At 51.0% G+C, this 21,463-nt stretch overlaps 1 protein-coding gene across 1 annotated transcript in view; it reads left to right on the forward strand.

The window, feature by feature from the left end:
* UMODL1 (uromodulin like 1) overlaps positions 1 to 21,463 on the forward strand; it is a 75,409-nt gene that overhangs the window by 8,432 nt on the left and 45,514 nt on the right. The window contains exons 3-7 of the mRNA XM_005893032.2: positions 4,119 to 4,280; positions 5,707 to 5,828; positions 8,185 to 8,371; positions 10,382 to 10,514; positions 20,512 to 20,519. Of these exons, the coding sequence (XP_005893094.2) occupies positions 4,119 to 4,280; positions 5,707 to 5,828; positions 8,185 to 8,371; positions 10,382 to 10,514; positions 20,512 to 20,519 (612 nt within the window). The remainder of the gene's footprint in view (positions 1 to 4,118; positions 4,281 to 5,706; positions 5,829 to 8,184; positions 8,372 to 10,381; positions 10,515 to 20,511; positions 20,520 to 21,463) is intronic.

Here is a 21,463-nt window from a genome sequence, read left to right on the forward strand (position 1 = left end):
TGCTGCAATGAGTAATATATGGTGCAAACACGGCTGCGCACAAGTTGGAATATTGACCCAGGATGGATTCCTCAGAGGAGGACCGAGCATCACAGTGGACACTCAATACCTGCTGTTCCTGCATGGCTGGTCTCCTTCACACAACACACCTAGGACCCCGCTGGACTGGGAGCCTACCCCAAACTTCCCATCTCCTGGGCTGATGGCCAGGGTCCCTTTGAGGAAAGAGGATTCTGAGGAGGGTTATAATCTGATTATCCCAGAGTGGATCAGATTCCCCAGCCCTGGAGAGTCCTCAGGGCTGTGGCTCAGAAAGCTCTGCCTTATCTCATTGAACGTGCCTAACGTGGGATGGCCAGGTGCTGGGCAGTCCGGAGGCATTGCTTGTGTCGGGTTAGGGAAGGAGAAGCAGATTTTTAACTTTCTACCAAGTCGGAACTGTTGACTGTTCTCTTGGGCTCTCCGTAGGCTGGACAGCCCTGAGGGACAGAGAGAGATTACCAGCAGCCTTCCAGTTAAGACAAACTGTAACTCGAAAACGCTTCTGTTGTGAGCAAGCAAGCATTTTGGGAAGTCAATTTTTCTTCGTGTCCTGTATTTTCCTTTCATTTAGATAAACCTCTTGTTGTTCAGTCACTCAGTCGTGTCCAGCTCTTTGCAACCCCATGGACTGCAGCACACCAGGCCTCCCTGTCCATCACCAACTCCTGGACCTTGCTCAAACTCATGTCCATTGAGTTGACGATGCCATCCAACCATCTCATCCTCTGTCATCCCCTTCTCCTCCTGCCCTTAATCTTTCCCAGCATCAGGGTCTTTTCCAATGAGTCAGCTCTTCGCATTAGGTGGCCAAAGTATTGGAGTTTCAGCTTTAGCATCAGACCTTCCAATGAATATTCAGGGTTGATTTCCTTTAGGATTGACTGGTTTGATCGCCGGTGCTGTCTAAGGGACTGTCAAGAGTCTTCTTCAGCACCACAGTTCAAAAGCTTCAATTCTTTGGTGCTCATCCTTCTTGGTTTAGAATAGTTTTAGATTTCCAGACAAAGATTTGTAAAGACAGTAAAGAAAGTCCCCCGCCTCCTCCCCCAGAGTCCCTAATGTTAGCTCTGACATTTCCAGGGTGCATGTACCAGCAAGTATCAACCCTAGTGCCTTACTGTTAGCTCTACTCCATGCTTTATTTGGATTTCTGTTCCCCCCCGTAACATCACTTTTCTGTCCCAGGAGACCAGGTTATTAATACATTTAGATTCATGTATCAAATACCTTCAGTGCTGAGGTGGTTGGTTTTTATGATGGATGAGAAAGCACAGAGCTCCGGATCCCTGGTTGGTGGCCCTCCAGGGATTCCCGCATTTCCATCCCAGCCCCGCCTTTCGGGCTGCCCTGCATGTCTGTTCTTCACACCCCAAAACCTTCCCTGTGTGGCCGCTTCTCCAGGACTTCAGACATTGGACTAGCCACCAAGACAACTAGGAAGTGAGGAAGGAGCCAAGGGCAGCGAGGGGAGGAGAACACTCCTGAGAGTGACCGCCAAGCCCAGACTCGGCTTCCACAAGGAGAGAGCTGACGGGGACCCTCTCTGCATGTTTCAGCAGCTAAATCTTCTCCTTGGCTGATGCAGCTGCCCTGGTGATGTGTTCCCAGCAGGAGGGGCCACTCCCCTTTTTTTCTGTCTGTGGAGCATCCTGCAGAGAGCCCAGGGGACCCCAGAGGACCACTGTCAGTACTCAGCACTTGCCTTCCACCAGGCGAGCCCACAGGTCTCCCCAGGGGTGGGTCCTTCCCAGCTCTGTAGGCGTCCTTCCAGAGCGTGGTTGTCACGCCTCCTCTGACTTTCCAGGGGTTTGAGGGGCCTGGAGCTGTGCTTCTGAATGTCGTGTGGGACACAGAGCCTTACGTGGATCTGGGTGGGAGCCGGATGGGTTTGAGTGACATTCATGCTGGCATGGAGCACTTATCCCAGGGTGGGTAGCCAGACCTCATGCAGGCCCTTTCTCGGATGCTGGCACTGGGGTCTCACCTTCCTTGTACTTTTCTCCCTGCTGCTCTTAGCCCCCTGGAGCTCAGGGCTGTGAAGCCTTTGGTGTCCTGTGCCGCCCTCAGCTCCATCTACTGCTGGGCTTGCACAGACCCACAGATTCTCCCAGGGGTCAGTCCTGCTGCCCCCAGTGCCTGGATCCTGAGTGTCCCGTAGCATTGGCTAATACCTGGCCACCTGCCTCCAGCCAGCTTCCCCAGGTTTCAGCTCTATCCATCCTCTGTGCTTTTCTATCCCTGAATATGAGCACCTGGCTCCTGGCTAGATCCCCTAGGAGCCTGCAGATTCTTAGATAGTTCTTACCTTTCTTAGATCTCTAAAAGCTCTTTTTCTTTAAAAGCCCACTCGTGACTCCCCCAGACCCCTGGCTAAGGGTCAGGGCACCGGTTTCCCCGAGTCTCACATGGTGGCTCCAATCACATCTGGCCACACGCCCCGACTCTCCATCGTTTTCACTTCCTGTGGGCTCTTGCCTGCTCATCTGCATCATCTACCTGGAGCTGTATCACTCCAGGTGGAGCATGTTGTGAGTGGTGGCCCTGCCCTTGCCCGCATGTCTGCATCATCTGCCCAGAGCTTTATCACTCCAGGCAGAGCACGTTGTGAATGGTGGCCCTGGAGATGTGCAGCCCACAGCCATGCTGCCTGATCTTGGTGGACCTCCCGGGAATTGACCAGAGGAGGGGACAGCCCAGGCTGCCCACATTTCCATGTGTAGGTCCCGAAGGCGTGCCAAGCTTCCCATCTGCACAGCCAAACCCTGGCTGTGCCTGAGCCCGTTCTTCCTGCAGCTTCTCCCAGGAATGGGGCCAAGTGGATGACCAGGCCTGAAGCCTTCTTGAAGCTTCTTCTTTCACATCCTGTCCTGTCTGTCAGTACATCCTGTGGACAGTTGCAGCTGCATATTCCCAGGATCGGAGGCTTCCCGCTGCCTCCACCCATCACCCTGGTCCAGCCTGCACCATCTCTCACCTGGAGCATCACAATGGGCTCTCAGACAGGCCCCTGCCTCCCTGGCAGCCGGGACACAGCTCAGACGAGCAAGTCAGACTGCTCTCGTGGAGGTCAGCGAAGCAGGATAGGGGAGGGAAGGAGCGGAGGATGTGGATGACTTCATGGCGTTGGCAGAGGGGTGGAAAGATGGTTTGTCAAACTACAGGTACTGGGGGCTCTACGTATGATGTGCGGCAGCTCCAGTCCCCAAGAACCACCTGAGGGTCCTGGAAGATGGGGACACGGAATAACGTGAGATGGGGTCAGAATAACGTGAGAATCTGGGCAGGGCAGCCACGGTGTCCCCTTCACCGCAGGACTGCCCTGACCCTCCAGGCCCCCTGTGACAACACCAGAGGGTTTTCCATGACCCAGCCCCCCTGCTTACCCACTATGCCATCACCAGGCCCACTCCTCATTCTTGCCTTACCCCTCACTCTGCACACTGCTGCCCCCTGCCCAGGCATAAAGGCTGACGGTTTGCAGGCTCCCCCACCTCCCTGGACCTACAGACGCTCGTCTCCAGTGCAGTCTTCTTGCCCACCTGCTCCCGGGCCTTGCCTTCCTCCCTGCAGTGTTCATCTGCTCAAACTCCCATAGTTCTGTTTGTACATTGGCCCCCATCCACTAGGCTCTAAGTGTCCTGAAGGCAGAGACTTTGCCTCTAGGCTTCTGCTGGGTCCTGGGCACCTTGTGCTGGGCCTGGCACATAGTAAGTGCTCAGTAAATACTGGATGAGTGAGTGAGCTGTTAAGCTGCAAAGCAGCAAGGGGGCCTCTCAGGGGGTGGTGGGGGCCTCTCTACACAGACTCCTAAGGCCAAGAGAGAGGACACCCAGGCCCCCAGCCAAAGTTGCCCTCCTCCCAGAAAAGTCAGTCAGGCTGCATTAGAGTCAGAGCAAACAGTCTTAATGGCTGCTCTGCAGGGCATGGCGAGGCCCTTGAGCGGGTTGCTCTGCGTGCCTCGGAGCCGCAGATGGATCCCTCTGCCCAGAGGCATCCGGATGCAGCACCACATGGCCCACTGGGATTCTAGAGCCAACACCACTCATCACTCATCACCTCATCACCTGTTCCCCCAGCCCTGAACCGGTCTCAGGAGTTTGCATCCAGACCTGGGAGCTGCCCAGTGGTGGGGTTGGAAACATCCGCCTTGCTGTGCACTTTGGATGCTGAATGTCCTGGTCTTCAGAAGTGCTGCCCCTCATCAGGGGGCCACCGCTGCTCAGCCCCTGCAGCCCCAGGTAGGACAGGGGCCTGATCTTGGAGGAGGGGGGAGTGGGTTTCCGGAAGCAGCTGCTTGGGTTTTACGGGGAGCCTACAGCCTGTGTCTGGCCTGCTTCACTCATCAATATCTGGCCACTGACCTCTGGGGGGAACTGTGCTCACAGATGCCCCAAGTGGGGAAGACGTTCCTGGAAGAGCAGGTGCCTCAGTTTCCCCACATTGCCAGGGGAAGCCCTTGGGGCCCCGGTGAGTTTGCTGGGAGCTGAGCTGTGTCAGAGCTGGGCGGTGTCGGGCTGTCAGCTGGTGCAGCCCCGTGAGGACCCCCCTGTCTGGCAGGTCCATGGCCTGGTTCTCAGTGCAGGCCCCTAGGAGAAGGCGTTCGTCAAGGTTCAGAGACAGGGAAACACACATTTGTGTACATTTTATACAGGCTTCCCAAGCGGCACTAGGAGGTAAAGAATCTGCCAGCCAATGCAGGAGCCACAGGAGACTCGGGTTCAATCCCTGGTTTGGGATGATCCACTGGAGAAGGAAATGGGAACCCACTCTAGTATTCTTGTTTGGGAAATCCCATGAACAGAGGAGCCTGGTGGGCTATGGTCCATGGAAACAATCGGAATAACTGAGCACGCGTGCATCATATTATATATGGTGCAATATATATTGTAATTCATTATTTATTGATATGTTACATGTAGTATATATAATTTACTGTATTATATTACAGGACTTCCCTGGTAGATCAGCTGGTAAAAAAAAATCTGGCTGCAATGCAAGAGACCCCAGTTCGATTCCTGGGTTAGGAAGATCCTTTGGAGAAGGAATAGGCTACCCATTCCAGTATTCTTGGGCTTCCCTGGTGGCCCAGCTGGTAAAAAATCTGCCTGCAATGCGGGAGACCTGGGTTCAGTCCCTGGGTTGGGAAGATCCCCTGGAGATGGGAACGGCTACCCATACCATCATTCTGACCTGGAGAATTCCATGGACTGTATAGTCCATGGGGTATTATATTACATATATATATACTATAAATAATATATACTGTATTTTCTAGTATCAAAGTGAAGTTAAAGTGTTAGTCTGTCAGTTGTGTCTGACTCTTTGTGATCCCATGGACTGTCATCTGCTGGGCTCCCTTGTCAATGGGACTGTCCAGGCAAGAATATGGGAGGGATTGCCATTCCCTGCTCTAGAGGATCTTCCTGACACAGGATTGAACTCGGGGCTCCTGCATTGCAGGCAGATACTTTACTGCCTGAGCTACCAGGGAAGCCCATCTAGTATACACTGTATGTAATAATATATTATATAGTATACATAGGATTATCTGTAATATGAGAGGAGCGGGGACGGGAGGTGGGGGAATGTGCCACACCGCCCCAGTGACCTCTGACGGCCCCACCCTGTCCTGGGCCTGTGGCTCACCCATGTTCCCTTGCGCAGCTCCAGAGAGCAACCGGGAGGGTTGCTGGTACAACGTGACAGTTGTGGTGAAGATGGACTTCAAGGAGCTCCAGCAGGTGGACCCGCGGCTTCTGGATCACATGAGGCTTTTGCACTCCATGGTAGGTCGGGGGGAGGAAGGGGCTCCATGAGTGACCCCAAGTGACTGCCTCTGAACCAAACGTGAGATCTTCCTTAAAAATGGCTTGAAAGAGGTATGATTTTTCATGCAACAAAATGCACTCTTACAAGCGTGCAGTTTGGCGTGTTTTGAGGTATCTAATATACAAGCCCTGCACCCTCATGGCGCGGAGCAGGGAACCCCTCCTCTCTCCAGGGTCTGTTGCTTAAACACAAGGGTGCCGGGTGCAGCCTTCCCAGGCCCTGGAGCTGTGCCCTCGAGTACCTCCCTTAGGGATCCCAAGTTCTGGCTCCCGATTGAGGGAGTATCTCAGAAGTTTGCAAGGTGCTGGATGAGGCCTCTAGGTAGGGCTCCACCCCCTCAGCACCATTCACGATTGGGGCTGGACAGGTCTTTGCTGTGGGGCTGCCTGTCCCATAGGATTTTGCAGCAGGCCTGGCTCTAAGCACAAAATGTGCCCAGCTGTGACAACCAAAACTGTCTCCAGGTGTAGCCACAGGTCCCCCGAGGGGTGACACTGGCCCCCGGGGGAGCCCCAACCTAGACACAACTCAAACTTTCTGGCGCCTCAGCAACACCTCCAACCAGCAGGATATCTTCACCTGCTGGGTGTCCCCCACAACCCCCACCCAAGTTCTAGGAACCCAGCCAGCAGGGGCAGGCACTGCTCGTCACCCACTGTGAGGTGCCTGCCCTAGATGGTGGTCTGACCTCAGGCGGATGACCCACACAATCCCCCACATGTTGCGAAAGGCCCTGCACCTGGTGAGATGCTTGGCCACTGCCTCTTGAAGTGCTTGATGATTCCTGAACGAGGGGCTGCACATTTCCCCTGTGCACTGGGCTCCGCACGGTGTGGCTGGTTCCGCCTGACCATCAGGCCCAACAGATGTGTCTCATGTGCCATGACATCAGACCCAGAGTTGGATGGGATGAGCCCAGTTAACAGAGGGCACACTCCCTCCCCTTGCTCTGGGCTGTGCAGTAACTGGTTTGAGAGGTATTCTCAGTCATCACCTTGACCCAGAAGTGTCCTTAACTGCCCCCACTGGAAGAGATTTCTGTCTCGCCTTAGCTTGTTGCAGAGTTTGGGATGCACAGTAGGCCAGTAAGAACATGGCCAGTCTGCAGCCAGATTGCCTGGATTCAAATCCCAGCACTGTCACTCATCAGCTGTGTGACCTTGGGCAAGTTACTTAACCTCTCTGTGCCTTAGATTCTGTTAAACAGAAATAATCATAATCTTACCTGAGACAGTGGCTGTGAGGTTGAGACAGTCCATGTAAAGAGCTTAAGATGATGCTGATCTGGGTAGGTTCTGAGCTGGGGCAGTTGCTGGGTTTTGTATGTCACTGTCTCCTGTCGCCCTTTATCTCTTCGTGTGTATAAGCTTTGTTCCTCGCTGCTGGAGGGGCCTGTCCACACGGGACCCTGACTGTAGCAAATGTTAGGCACTCTGACTAAGGGGTTTGCAAGAGGCCGGTGTTGGCTTTCTGCTCTGCTGACCCTCGTGAAGGGTTTCAAGCCTGCTGAGGAGGGCACGGGCTTTGTGCCCCCACCCAAACACGTTCTGGTTCCCTGGGGAGACTCAGGAGCTTTTTGGCAAAGCCCACTTCAGGGTTCTCCTGGTGGTCATGCTGCTTTGCCTGGCTTCCCAAGGCAAATAATACCTTGAGATGTCAAGATCCTAGACTGGAGCAAAAGGAAGTCAAGTGGAATAAGAAAAGGGATCATTACACTTCAGAAAATACCAGACGTGACTTGACACCTAATTCCAGACCTGATTCTCTGCTGTCAGCTGCAAGGGGTGGTGGGGGGGTCCCGCACTGACCCGTGTCTCTTTTTGGGGCTGCCGTGGCAGAGCGCACAGGCAGGGGTACGTGTCAGACCTCTCCTTGGCTTCTCCCTGTGTCTTCACACCATTCCCTTCTGCCAGTGTCTGTCTGTGTCCAAATTCCTTGGTGGAAGGACACTAGTCACATTGGAGCAAGGCCCAACCTAATGAGCTCATCTTAATAATTACATCTGCAGCAGCCTTGTCTCCAAATAAGGTCACATTCTGAGGTGCTAGGACTTCAATGTGGGGATTGTTTTTTGGTAGCGGGGGACACGATTCAGCCCCTAAGTATTTATAATCCGGTTTGCAGGACTTTTATTGGAATGAAGGCAGAAGTGAAAATATTGTAAAGATTTCTCTTTTTTGCACAGGTGAATGATGCGTGTGTGCGTGTACCTTGTGTATGTATAGCTTATAACATCTCTGGACCTCCGTCCTCTCCCAGTCTACCTGATGGGGTGCCCTTCTACCGCGTGATGCTCTGACCCTGGTTTCACAGGTCACCAGTGCTCTGCAGCCACTGGACACCACTGTCCACCACCTGCACTCAGCGAGGGGGGACACCTCCACCACAGTGTCCTGGCTGCTGCTGGGCCTGCCAAGGCCGATGCCCGTGGCCCGCGTCTCCGCAGTGCTGGATGGCATGGTGAAGCGCATCTATGAAGTGATTGATGTCCAAGTGCAAGGTGGGGCTCCCTTCAGTGGTCCCCTTGGGTCAGGGGCTGCAGGACTGCTAGGAGAATCATCCAGTTGAGGGGGTAGGGTGGACTCGTCTCTGGCTCACTCTAGCTCGAAGTTTAAACTCTAGATGCTGAAGCCAAGACTTTGAGAACTGATTCTGTACCAGCATCGCCTTCCTCTCCCCTCACCCCACCTTGTCCACCTCTCATGACGGGTTTCTCCTTCCATCCAGGTGGGACTGGAGGCTGAGTCCCAGAATACCCTACAAGTAACCCACGTCCTCTGTTCTTAGGGTCCCAAATTGCCCTCTAGTCTCTTTCCCACCCTTGCCAAGGACATCCTTGTATCTAGAAGGCTCTTTTTTAAGATTTCTTTTGGCCATGCCGCATGGCATGTGGGATCTTAGTTCCCTCACCTGGAATTGAACCTGAGTCCCCTGTATTGGAAAGCAGATTCTTAACCACTGGACCATCAGGCAAGTCCCCAAAGAGTCTTGAACCAGAATTTACACAGAGCTGAATTTGGTGAAGCACACCAATGTGTTTCTGGAAGAAATTACCTGGTATTTGTGTGTGTGTGTGTGTGTCTATGTCAGGGGTCGGCAAACTTTCTGAAAAAGGTAAATTTTTTTTACCTTCTAGTAAATTTTTAGTAAATTTACTAAAAATTTTTAGTAAATTATTTTGGGGCTGTGGGCCTCACGGGCTGTTTCAGCCGCTTAGCTTTGCCACGTGGCATGAAAGTAGCTGTGGCCAGTCCATGAGCAGATGGGTGGACTTCAGTAGAGGGCTCTTTTGAGCTACAGGAGGCAGCTGAAGATTGCTGTGGCCCTGGGAGGGTGGCTGCTCTTATGAGAGGACGCTGAAGGCCATACACCAAGATGCCAGAGAAGCAGCCTGGGGAAGGCTCTTTTGCTGCTGTTGTTGTTTAGTCACCAAGTCGTGCTGACTCTTTGAGGGCCTGTGGACTATAGCCCACCAGACTCCTCTGTCCATGGGATTTCCCAGGCAAGAATCCTGGAGTGGCTTGCCATTTCCTTCTCTAGGGGGGTCTTTCTGACCCAGGGATGGAACCCACATCTCCTGCATTGGCAGGCGAATTCTTTACCACTGAGCCACCTGGGGAGCCTGGGGAAAGCTCTAATGATGGCATTTAATTATCTTCAAATTCCACGAATGTTCTTGAAAACCAGACTGAGCAGTGCCCATAAGCCAAGCACTAGTCTTGTCTGTTCTGACAGGTTTCCATAGGGGGGACCCTGAGAACTTCCCTGTAGGTGAACAAGGAGGGATTGTGTCTTGATCACTTGCATCTCCTGGGGGAGGGCGTTGGAGAGCATCCATTATGGGTACAGCTTGAATTGGGTGGTTTGGGAGAAGAAGGGGTGAGGATGTGGGGCTTGTTCTAGCTTGGGTGCTGTCCCAAAGCAGAGGCAATTCTGTGATTGGGATCTCAACAAATCTTACCCACAGGAAGGGGCAGCCAGCATGAAGATGTGCTAGGGTTGGTAAGAATGAATAGCCCATCACTGTGGCCAAGAGAGGGGGTTGGTAGTTAGTGGACAATGCTGGTCTTTTTCCATATGGCTTAGATAAATGGTCTTGCCTTCTGTCACTCTGTCCTGGTCATGGAGAAGCCTGGTTGCCTGTTCTGAGCTGTGCTCCCACCAGATAGGGGAGGACCAGGCCCCTTCTGCACCGCAGGGGCTGCTCTACCCTCTTTCCCCGTCCACACACTGCTGTACACAGGGCTGATGCTTGGGGAGGAAGCCCAGACGCCATGAAATCAGACTCAACACAGCCCCAAAGTGATTTGCTCAGGCCACAACCATACACTGAGCTGTGAGCTGGCTGCTCCGGTGGAGGAGGCTGTGGCCAAAGAGGCCTCTGGGGCAAGGCGTCAAGACGGCCCCCAAGACTGCAGCCTCACCCACTTCCTCAGCTCGTGTGACACACATCTCGAGGTTGACGGGGATGGCTCCGATGAGCGTCCTTACCTGTTCTCCTTCTCCGCAGATGTGAATGAATGTTCCTATGGTGAACTCAACACCTGCTCAGGGAGGGAACTGTGTCTGAACGTGGAGGGCTCACACCAGTGTGTGGGTTACCTGAAGTCCCCCAGCTCATCTCCCCCGGGGCTGGACGGCGTGTGTGCAGGTGAGCAACTGGGCTTTCCGGGTGGGGAAGAAGGGCCTTAAGGAATCTTCCAGGCCGGACGGTCCTCTGACAGCAAGACCCTCTCTTCTGCAAAGAGGGAAAGACTGGCTTATAGAAGGGAAGGCTCACTTAGTTCTTTTGAGCGTTCTCAACCTCGTGGCTGGATATTCGTCTCTTTTGTTTTTTTTTTTATACTGGTTTTCCATGTTGTGTTAATTTCAGGTGTAGCAAAGTGATTCAGTTATACGTGTGTGTGTGTATTTACATGATTTTTCAGATTTTTTGCCTTATAGGTATTACAAAATATTGAGTAGAGTTCCCTGTGAAAGAGTGGGATATTCTTATTCTCTTTGAGTTAACAAATGTTTATTTATATGCCATTCACCATGCTGCTGCTGCTGCTAAGTTGCTTCAGTCGTGTCTGACTCTGTGCTACCCAATAGACAGCAACCCACCAGGCTCCCCCGTCCCTGGGATTCTCCAGGCAAGAACACTGGAGTGGGTTGCCATTTCCTTCTCCAGTGCGTGAAAGTGAAAAGTGAAAGTGAAGTCGCTCAGTCGTGTCTGACTCTTAGCGACCCCATGGACTGCAGCCCAACAGGCTCCTCCGTTCATGGGATTTTCCAGGCAAAAGTACTGGAATGGGGTGCCATTACCTTCTCCAATTCACCATGCTAGATGCTGGTAAACATTTATGAATATGGTGTGACAGATATATGAACAGGTCATAATCTTTGCTCTCGGGGAACTCAGTAGAGAACATGCCAGATACTCTCCAGGCTGGTATGTAAACAGGATGCCTTTATAATTTATTGTTTAAACTGGGACTCTTTAAGAGTGAAGGCAGCATGATTACTACTTACACTGGGTCCCCAGGAGTAACCTGGACTGTCCATGGGTTGGTGTGGTCAACTCCACACCAGTTTAAACTGGTTAAAAAAGCAGTTGAAAGCAACCAACTGGATGGCAAACAAAAGTGCCGAGTGCTGGTGGACATACCTGGAAGGAAGTCCTACTCTGTGTGGGTCTGGTCATGGGGTCATCTGCGGGAGCCAGGTATGAACAAGCTGCTGGTGTATGTGACTGGCTCCTGTAAGAAATCACTGTATTTCGCAAAGAGCTGAGTCTAGGTGGTGAAAGGCAGCAAGGAGAGACGGATTCAAGGAACATTTTAGAGACTGAAGCTTTGGGACTCACTGATTAAAGAAATGCAGAAGAGGAAGAGAGGAACAAGGCAGCGTGTCCGGGTGTAACCACGAATAGAAGACTAGGGTTTTAAAATCATGTTGACAATAACAGTTTAGACTGAGATGGAGATGAAAGCGGGTGGAGATGCGAGGTGCTGACTGTGCTGGATCATTGGGGCTCGAGCTCAGAGCAGGGTCTGGGATGCAGTAAACCTGGGTCGTCCATGTGCAGGTGGCATTTGAACTCTGGGCTGGTTGCGAGAAGGGAAGGAGCCCTGTATTTAAATATCTTCCCAGGTGGCTCAGTGGTAAAGAACCTGCCTGCTAATACAGGAGACATAGGTTTGATCCCAGGGTCGGGAAGATCCCCTGGAGGAGGAAACGGCAACCGACTCCAGTATTCTTGCCTAGAGAATCCCAGGGGCAGAGGAGCCTGGCGGGCTACAGTCCATGAGGTTGCAAAGAGTCAGATGCGACTGAGTGACTAAACGATACCAGGAGGAGGGGCTTGCAGAAGTGAAGTGAGGTGGAAAGAAAAGCAGGAAAGATGATACCCAGAAGTCAAGAATGGGTGATGATTTACAGACATTTACCAAGAAGGGGCTCAGAGACATCAAGCAGAATTTGGAGAAAATATGGGCTTCCAGTTTAGTTCAGTCACTCAGTCGTGTCCGACTCTTTGCGCTTCCAGGAGGGTCTTATTTAAAGACGGTGGTGCCAAAACATATCTGTGTGCAGTGGAAGGGACACACTGATTCTCACAGCTTCAAATGGTGGGTTGGAGATGAACAGGTAGAGGGTTCAGCTGACACCGACAGGGCACTGAGGGTCAGGGGCACATCCATTCACTTACCGGATACATTTTAAAGAGCACCTATTGTATGCCAGTCACTAACTGCTCTAGCTGAGGTTCTTCAGAGTCCGAGATTCCCTTGCTCCCTTGGAACTCATATTTCAGTGCGGAAGATGAAAAAGATGTGGACAAATATGATACAAATTATGGTGCAACAGTTCTGCTGCGGAGGAAAATGATGTAGGAAAGAGGTGGGGCAGGTGCACTGTCTCAGGTGGAGTGGCTGGGGCTGCCCCTGGGGTGGGGTGAGCTTTGTGAGTGTGAGGGGGTCATGAGACCGACAAGGGACAAGGAGGAGGTGGTGGGCTGAGCCATGATCCCCAAATGACCTCTCCCTAGTCCAGGACCTGTGAGAAGGACATCTCATACCACGAGGTGCAGAGGGCGCTCTGCAGGTGGGATTAGGCTGAGAACCTTGACACAGAGGTGACCTGGATAATTTGGGTGGGTCCAATGTCATCACAGACTCCTCAGAACAGAGAGGCTGAGGGTCAGAGCCAGAGACAGCAGACATGAAGAGGGAGGCAGAGAGGGGAGAGGAGCCGCCTCTCTGGCCTTGGAGGTGGGACGGGAACACCAGCCTCAGAGTGTGTGCCTCTCCATGGACTAGAGCAGAAAGAGATGGTTCTCCCTGGAGCCTCCAGAAGGATTGCAGCCACATCTCGATGTTAGGCTTCCGGCCTTGGGCTGTGAGAGCACATTCCTCTTGTCTTTAGCCTCTAAAGTGAAAGTTCTTTACAGCATGGACTTTACTTTCACCACCAGACACACCCACAACTTGGCATCGTTTCCACTTTGGTGCACCCTTTCACTCTTTCTGGGGCCATTTCTCCATTCTTCCCCAGTGGCATATTGGACACCTACCAACTTGGGGGCTCATCTTCTGATGTCATACCTTTTTGCCTCTACGTACTGTTTATGGGGTTCTCAAGGCAAGAATGCTGGAGTGGTTTGCCATTCCCTTCTCCACGTTTTGTCAAACTCCACCATGACCCGTCCGTCTTGGGTGGCCCTACATGGTTTGGCTCATAGTTTCATTGAGCTACACAAGGCTGTGATCCATGTGGTCATTTTGGTTAGTTTTCTGGATTGTGGTTTTGATTCTGGAGACTGTGGGATTGTCGTTCTTGTTTTTTCTATCTGCCCTCTGATGGATGAGGATAAGAGGCTTGTGCAAGCTTCCTAATGGGAGAGACTGGCTGTGGGGGAAATCTGGGTCCTGCTCTGGCGGGCAAAGCCATTCTCAGTAAATCTTTAATTTTCTGCTAATGGGTGGGGCTGTGCTCCCTCCCTGTTAGTTGTTTGGTTGCCCTGAGTTAAGTCAGTCCTGGGGTCTACAAACTCTGTGGTAGGGCTAATGGTGACCTCCACGAGGGCTTATGCAGACACACGTCTCCCAGGGCCGCGGCTGCCAGTGCCCCGTCAGCAGGTCACTGCTGGCTCATACGTGCGCAGGAGACCCTCAAAGAGTCAGACAAACCTCCGCGACTGAACAACAACAAAGCGAAAGTGTTAGTCGCTCAGTCCTGTCTGACCCTACGACCCCAAGGACTATGTAGCCCACCAGGCTCCTCCGTCCATGGGATTCTCCAGGTGAGAATACTGGAGCGGGTTGCCATTTCCATCTCCGGGGGATCTTCCCAACCCAGGGATCAAACCTGGGTCTCCTGCATTGCAGACAGATTCTTTACTGTCTGAGCCACCAGGGAAACCCGAAGTGTGTGGTAATTCTTCCCAGCAGCCACAGGAAACTGATGCCAGGAATCAGGGCCCAGCAGCATGGAATTCAAAGACCAGGAAGCCAGCGGGGGTGGAGCCAGGCAGGAGGGTCGGGGACAGGAGGCAGAGCCAGGCAGGCCCACATGGTGTAGGCACAGCAAGACCACGGGGAATTGTAACATTTTACTCTAGAAAATTGTAGACAAGTATTGGAAGGAAAGTTATGACCAACCTAGATAGCATATTGAAAAGCAGAGACATTACTTTGCCAACAAAGGTCCATCTAGTCAAGGCTATGGTTTTTCCTGTGGTCATGTATGGATGTGAGAGTTGGACTGTGAAGAAGGCTGAGTGCAGAAGAATTGATGCTTTTGAACTGTGGTGTTGGAGAAGACTCTTGAGAGTTCCTTGGACTGCAAGGAGATCCAACCAGTCCATTCTGAAGGAGATCAGCCCTGGGATTTCTTTGGAACGAATGATGCGAAAGCTGAAACTCCAGTACTTTGGCCACCTCATGTGAAGAGTTGACTCATTGGAAAAGACTCTGATGCTGGGAGGGATTGGGGGCAGGAGGAGAAGGGGACGACAGAGGATGAGATGGCTGGATGGCATCACTGACTGGATGGACGTGAGTCTGAGTGAACTCCAGGAGTTGGTGATGGACAGGGAGGCCTGGCATGCTGCGATTCATGGGGTCTCGAAGAGTCGGACACGACTGAGCAACTGAACTGAACTGAACTGAACTGATACACACAAAGAAAAGAGTACAACAGATATCTCCTCGTCCATCCACCCCCTCCTCCCCCATCCCCATTATGCCGAAGTCTCCTTCCTCAAACCACTTCATCTGTTACTACATCAGAATGAATTCCTAGGAGAGAAGAATGAGATTTTTAAAACATTTAAAAAACCAAAGCAGTAATTCCTTAATATCATTGAACAGTGTGTTGAAATTTCTAGTGGTCTCACCTAGTGGTCTCATTTTCATAATTTTTCAATTTGAGTTACAATTTAAATCAGATCTACCCATTAGTAGGCTTCAAGTTTGATCCCTGATCGAGAAGATTCTCCTAGAGGAAGAAATGGCAACCAACTCCTGTATTCTTGCCTGAAAAATCCCACAACAGAGAAGCCTGGTGGGCTAGAGTCCATCCCCACAAAACAGCTGGATATGACAGCACACAAGCATGCATGCTCACCCGTTAGTAATGGTATCTCTTACGTCATTTTTTAGACTAGAAGTTTGCCCCTCCATCTCTGTTTCCTTGTAGTTGCTGGAGGATCCTGCTCCCTTAGCCCAGCAGAGTTTCCCACCGACTGGGGTCTGCCAGTTTGCATCCCTGGGGCTCCCCATCATCATGACCCCTTGCTGGAATTTCTGTAAACTGCAGCTGGCTCTGGGGCAGGCCTTTCTGGTGGTGCCCAGGCCTGCTCTGTATCAGGTGAAGTTAATGAGTGCTTACAAGTGCGTTGAACATATAGGGTGGTAGAGTAAACCAGCTCTACCGAGACACAACTGTGAAAACCTTACAACCCTGACCGGGTGACACAGCTGTCGCTTCCCACCTGTTGCATTCAGAATGGGCTGCACTCAGCAGCTTTGTGTGCCCTGCTCCCTCACTCCGAAGCCCTCACCAACGGCTCTGGAGTGGTTTAAGGACACCCCCAGCTCCCTCATTCTTCAGGGGAGGGGGTACGTATGCTGCACCCTGTTCCGGACTTTCCTGAAGGGTCCCACTCTGCTCGCTGCCTGAATGACATACACTTCATTGCCACCTTCCTTCCTCCTGGGACATTATGCCCAAATGTCCCAAACAAACCGCGGGCTGCGGAATCCCTGTCTCCAGGCCAGCTTCCCAGAGAACTCACACTAAGTAGTAATCCAAGCACATCTTCACTCATTTATCAAACCGTGACGCCTGGCTGTGGGGAGAGGAGTGCAGGCGACACTGAGACGGGCCACATGGTCCTGCGACGTGAGACCTCCTGGGATGTGTGTGCACACCAAAGTCACAACGAAAGGAAATGTGACGTTTTAGACCGAGGTCAGTGAAGATAAAGATTTTTTTTTCTCATCTGAATTTTGCATGAGTGCTACTGAACCAGACTTCGGTCCGTTTGCTCCTGTGTAACAAAGCCAGTCTACTGATGCCAGTCACGGTGAAGGTCATGAGCCCCTGGGCAGGGGACCACGAAGGCCGAATCCCATCGGTCATCAGAGTCATGCGGTGGCCTTGTGGATAAGCCCCAGTTACCAAGGATGGCGGAGCAGAGCGCGAAGGAGGCTGGGCCTGAGGATCAGGGACGTTTGCTTAGGGCAGACGACCTAAGCCACCCCTCCAGCCTGACCGCTGGACCTGCCCCTACCCTCACCCCATGTGAAGAACCTGCTCACGGCCCCCCACCCACACCTTGGGAGTGAGCAAGGGACACTGTTACTTGTTCACGGCCCCGCCCACCCCACCCCTACTGCAGCAGGGGCCCCTGTAGAGCCTCACCTGCATTTCTACTATTAAAGAGGCCAAGAACCCTGGTCAGTAGCAGGGGGACAGAAGAGGATGCTGTGGGGGAGGTCTTTGATGGCCTTAGTATCTCCTCTCAAGCAGTTCAGCAGAAATGTGGGTACACCTGATTCAATTTAGCCTCTAAAACTTCCTCTTATCATTCTGGGATCTGATCTATTACTTTAACAACATGCTAACAGCAGTGGAAGGATAAGTCACCCCTAGTCTTAGCACCCCAGCAAATTATTTTTATTTTCCCCTGTTTCCTTCCAGGTTTTTGTTTTGTTTTTTTTTTACCTTATTTAAGTCCTGCTACGTATGCAATTTTATATTCTGGCTTCTTTACTTCCCATTATGTCGTGTAAAGATTTCTGAGAAGCAACCTGGTCTTTTTGATTACGATTTTCCATGGTTGGGTAACAGTGGTATGCTATAGCAGTGATATAATTCGCTTAGCTGTTTCCCTCGGGGGCAGCTTTTAGGTCACCTCCAACATTCTGCTCTGAAGACTAGAACGTTCTTGCTAACATTATGAAGTGGTTCTGGAGAATATTGTTACAGTTGAGTTTGAATTAATAATTTAATCCACATGTTCCTTTCCCTTTGAAGGGAGGGGTTGGCTATTCCTAACGTCTCTGGGTTTTTTAAAACTTTTTATTTTATATTGGATTATCTGGTGGCTCAGACTATAAAGAATCTGTCTGCAATGCAGGAGACCTGGGTTTAATCCCTAGGTCAGGAAGATCCCTTGGAGAAGGGAATGGCTACTTGCTCCAGTAATTTTGCCTGGAGAATTCCATGGACAGAGGAATCCGACAGGCTACAGTCCATGGAATCACAAAGAGTTGGATACCACCGAGCAACTTTCATACTCATAGCTGATTAACAATGTTGCGATAGTGGACAGAGAAGGGACTCAGCCATACATATACATGTATCCATTCTTCCCCAAACTTCCCTCCCATCCAGGCTGCCACGTAACATTGAGCAGGGTTCCATGTCCTATACAGTAGGTCCTTGTTGGTTATTCATTTTAAACAAAGCAGTATACTCATGACCATCCCAAACTCCCTAACTTCCTTACCCCACTGTCTTACCCACCTGACAACTCTAAGTCTTTCTCTAAGTCTGTGAGTCTGTTTCTGTTTTGTTAAGTTCAATTTAGTTCAGTCGCTCAGTCGTGTCTGACTCTTTGTGACCTCGTGAACCACAGCACGCCAGGCCTCCCTGTCCATCACCAACTCCCAGAGTTTACCCAAACTCATGTCCATTGAATCGGTGATGCCATCTAACCATCTCATCCTCTGTCATCCCCTTCTCCTGCCTTCAATCTTTCCCAGCATCAGGGTCTTTTCCAGTGAATCAGTTTTTCGCATCAGGTGGCCAAGGACTGGAGTTTCAGCTTCATCATCAGTCCTTCCAATGAACACCCAGGACTTATCTCCTTTAGGATGGACTGGTTGGATCTTCTTGCAGTCCAAGGGACTCTCAAGAGTCTTCTCCAGTACCACAGTTCAAAAGCATCAATTCTTTGGTGCTCAGCTTTCTTTATAGTCCAACTCTCACATCCATACATGACTACTGGAAAAACCATAACCTTGACTAGATGGACCTTTGTTGGCAAAGTAATGTCTCTGCTTTTTAATATGCTGTCTAGGTTGCTCGTAACTTTCCTTCCAAGGAGTAAGCGTCTTTTAATTTCATGGCTGCTGTTACCATCTGTTTTGTAAATAAGTTCATTGGTATCATTTCTTTTTAGATTCCCCATATAAGGGATGTCACACAACATTTCTTTCTCTGACTTCACTCAGTATGACAGTCTCTAGGTCTATCCATGTTTCTGTAAACAACATTTCTTAATGATGGGGTAATATTCTGGTGTGTGTGTGTGTGTGTGTGTGTGTGTGTGTATACAGACCACATCATCTTTTTCTCTTTTAAAAAAGCACCTGCCAGCCCCACTTCTGCAACAAAACACTTCTCTCTTGTGCCCTGGGTCTTTGTCTGATTAGAACCTTGTGCCTCTTCTGTGCACAAATGCCCCCACAGAGCTTTTCACAGAACCCCTACAGACCATCCCAGATCACCTGGACCGACCCCCAGTGAGCATGAGCGCTCAGTCACTTCAGTCATGTCTGGCTCTTTCCGGCCCTATAGACTGTAGTCCACCAGGCTGCTCTGTCCATGGGATTCTCCAGGCAAGAATACTGAAGTGGATGCCATGCTCTCCTCCAGAGGATCTTTCCAACCAGAGGTTGTATCCGAGTCTCTTATGTCTCCTGCATTGGCAGTAGATTCTTTAAATCCTAAAGGAAATCAACCATGAGTATTTATGGGAAAGACTGAAGCTGAAGCTCCAACATTTTGGCCACCTGATGTGAAGAGGTGACTGATGGGAAAAGACCCTGATGCTGGGAAAGATTGAAGGCAAAAGGATAAGGGGGTGACAGGATGAGATGGGTGGATGGCATCACCGACTCAATGGATGTGATTTTGAGCAGTCTGGAAGATGGTGAAGGACAGGGAAGCTTGGTGTGCCGTGACCATGGGGTCACAAAGAGTCAGAGTCAGACACGGCAGAGCTACTGAACAACAACAAGTACCACCTGGGAAGACCAGTGGCCATAGAAGGTCGGAGCAGTCATCGGCTCAGGCATCTGCAAAAACATCAGGCTCCACTTACAGACAGGAATACTGCCAAACTGCCATGCTGCTGCATTGTAAGTTTCCCTCAAGATAAAGGGCCACCTGAGAGCTAAACACAAACAGAGAAATAGCAACACCCCAGATTCACTTCCAACAGGGCAGGAAAGACATGGCTGGTGTCTCCAGATCAGAAATTTAGAGTGAATTCCAATTGTATATGGCTAAGGGGAACAGCACATGTTTTAAATTTAGAAGCTAATATAATAAATGAGCTATCTGCTGGAACGAGTTAGAGGTACAAATTCATGGAAAATACAGCACAAATCTCAGATGCTTTTCTTGTGAAATTAGTCACCCAATTAATGACACACGGGGCAGCTGGAATCTTGCACAAAACAAAAACTGTAAGAGATATCGCCCAGTTTGCACTTAATGTTCCAGGAACGTGTTCTGCGTTTAGGATGGATGGAAGGAACTGGATTCAAGGGTCATCCTAACTCCCTTCAACATGGTCCCTTCCCAGCTGGGGCCTGATCATGGTGAGCATCTTGGTAAATAACTGTGCTGGGTCTGCTGCTTGAGGAAGGCAGGCTGCCAAAGACAGCCACTCAAGTTCACAAGCCTGATCTGCAATCAGGTTTCTGACAATTGAAGGCTCAACACCTTCGCTCTAGTCCTGTGTTTGTACCTTTACAAGGTTCAGGTGTTCAACTGAGAGGTCCAGGGGTTAGAAAGGAGTGGAGCCTGACACGGGAGACACGGGAAAGGCCATGGTGCGGGCATCAACCTTCCGGCCCCACCAGACGTGGGTCAGGGCTGCCTGGAGAAAACAAGGGCTGAGACCCGTGGACACAGAGAATCTAACATGCTTCACTGAGATCAACGTTGACTTCTGAATTCAGGTTCACAGCTGTAGCCTGGGGAGGACCACAGGGCAGAGGTACCCTGGGATCACTCACAGTCGAGAATCGACTGATTTATTTTCTGGGACCACATTTTAAAAGGAGGGAGCATTGCCAGGCCGGGGACAGCAACAGAAATTGTCCTGGCCGATGAACTTAAATCCAAGTCAGAGGGAAGGTGGCAGGGTCAGAAACAAAGGATTATTGCCAGCTTACAGTATCTGTCTGTCCTACAGGAGAGGGAGGGAGTAGCCTTAGCGTGTCAGAAGTTGGCTGGGTTTGCAGCAACATGGAGAACTTTCCAACCAGCTGTGCTGTCTCGCCAACTGCTGCCTTGAGAACTACTTAGACTGGGGAGGTGGATTCATTTTCTGGGGCTGCTATCATGAAGTGCCACAAACCTAGGGGTTTAAAGCAACAGAGATTTGCAGAAACCTGTCATCCTTATCCCTGGGTCCAGGTCGAGGTGTTGGCAGGGCAGGTCCACTTTGGAGGCTCTAGGGAGACCGCTGCTTTGTACCTCCCTCTTTCTGGGGGAGCACGAAGTCCTTGGCTGTGGCCACATCACTCCCACCTTCGAGGCCGACACAGCATCTTCAACTCTTCTGCTCCTTCTTCACGTAGTCTCCTCTTCTGTGTGTGTGTGTCCACTCTCTCATCTTGTGATTGCACTGAGGGCCCACCTGGATAATCCGGGACCGTCTCTTCTCAAGACCCCTAATTTCATCACCCCTGAAAAGACTCTTTTTCCAAATAAGGTCACATTTGCAGGTTCTAGGGATCAGGAGCTGCTGTCTTTGGAGGTCAGTCTGTTCCTGGTGATGGAATCATTTAGGAGTACAGCACAGGGCAGTGGGGAGCTTTGTCATTAATTATTAGACAGCTTTGCCACTTACTTTCTCCTTGACATTTCTAGGCCTCAGTTTTGTCCTCTGTAAAATGGGATCATAGTAGTACCTGGTATTGTTGGAGAGGCTGTGTGGTATGACATATCCTGTGCAACAGCACTCAGCCAATAGCATCTCTAAGTGTGTTACTGATAGCCTGGCCAGCAGTGTGATGGAGTCATGGGAGGGGGTTTTCCCATATCCCTCTGCTGATACGATGCCAGCCACACTGGCTTGCACATC

Source organism: Bos mutus, chromosome 1 (assembly GCF_027580195.1).
Source record: "Bos mutus isolate GX-2022 chromosome 1, NWIPB_WYAK_1.1, whole genome shotgun sequence".
NCBI lineage: Eukaryota > Metazoa > Chordata > Mammalia > Artiodactyla > Bovidae > Bos > Bos mutus.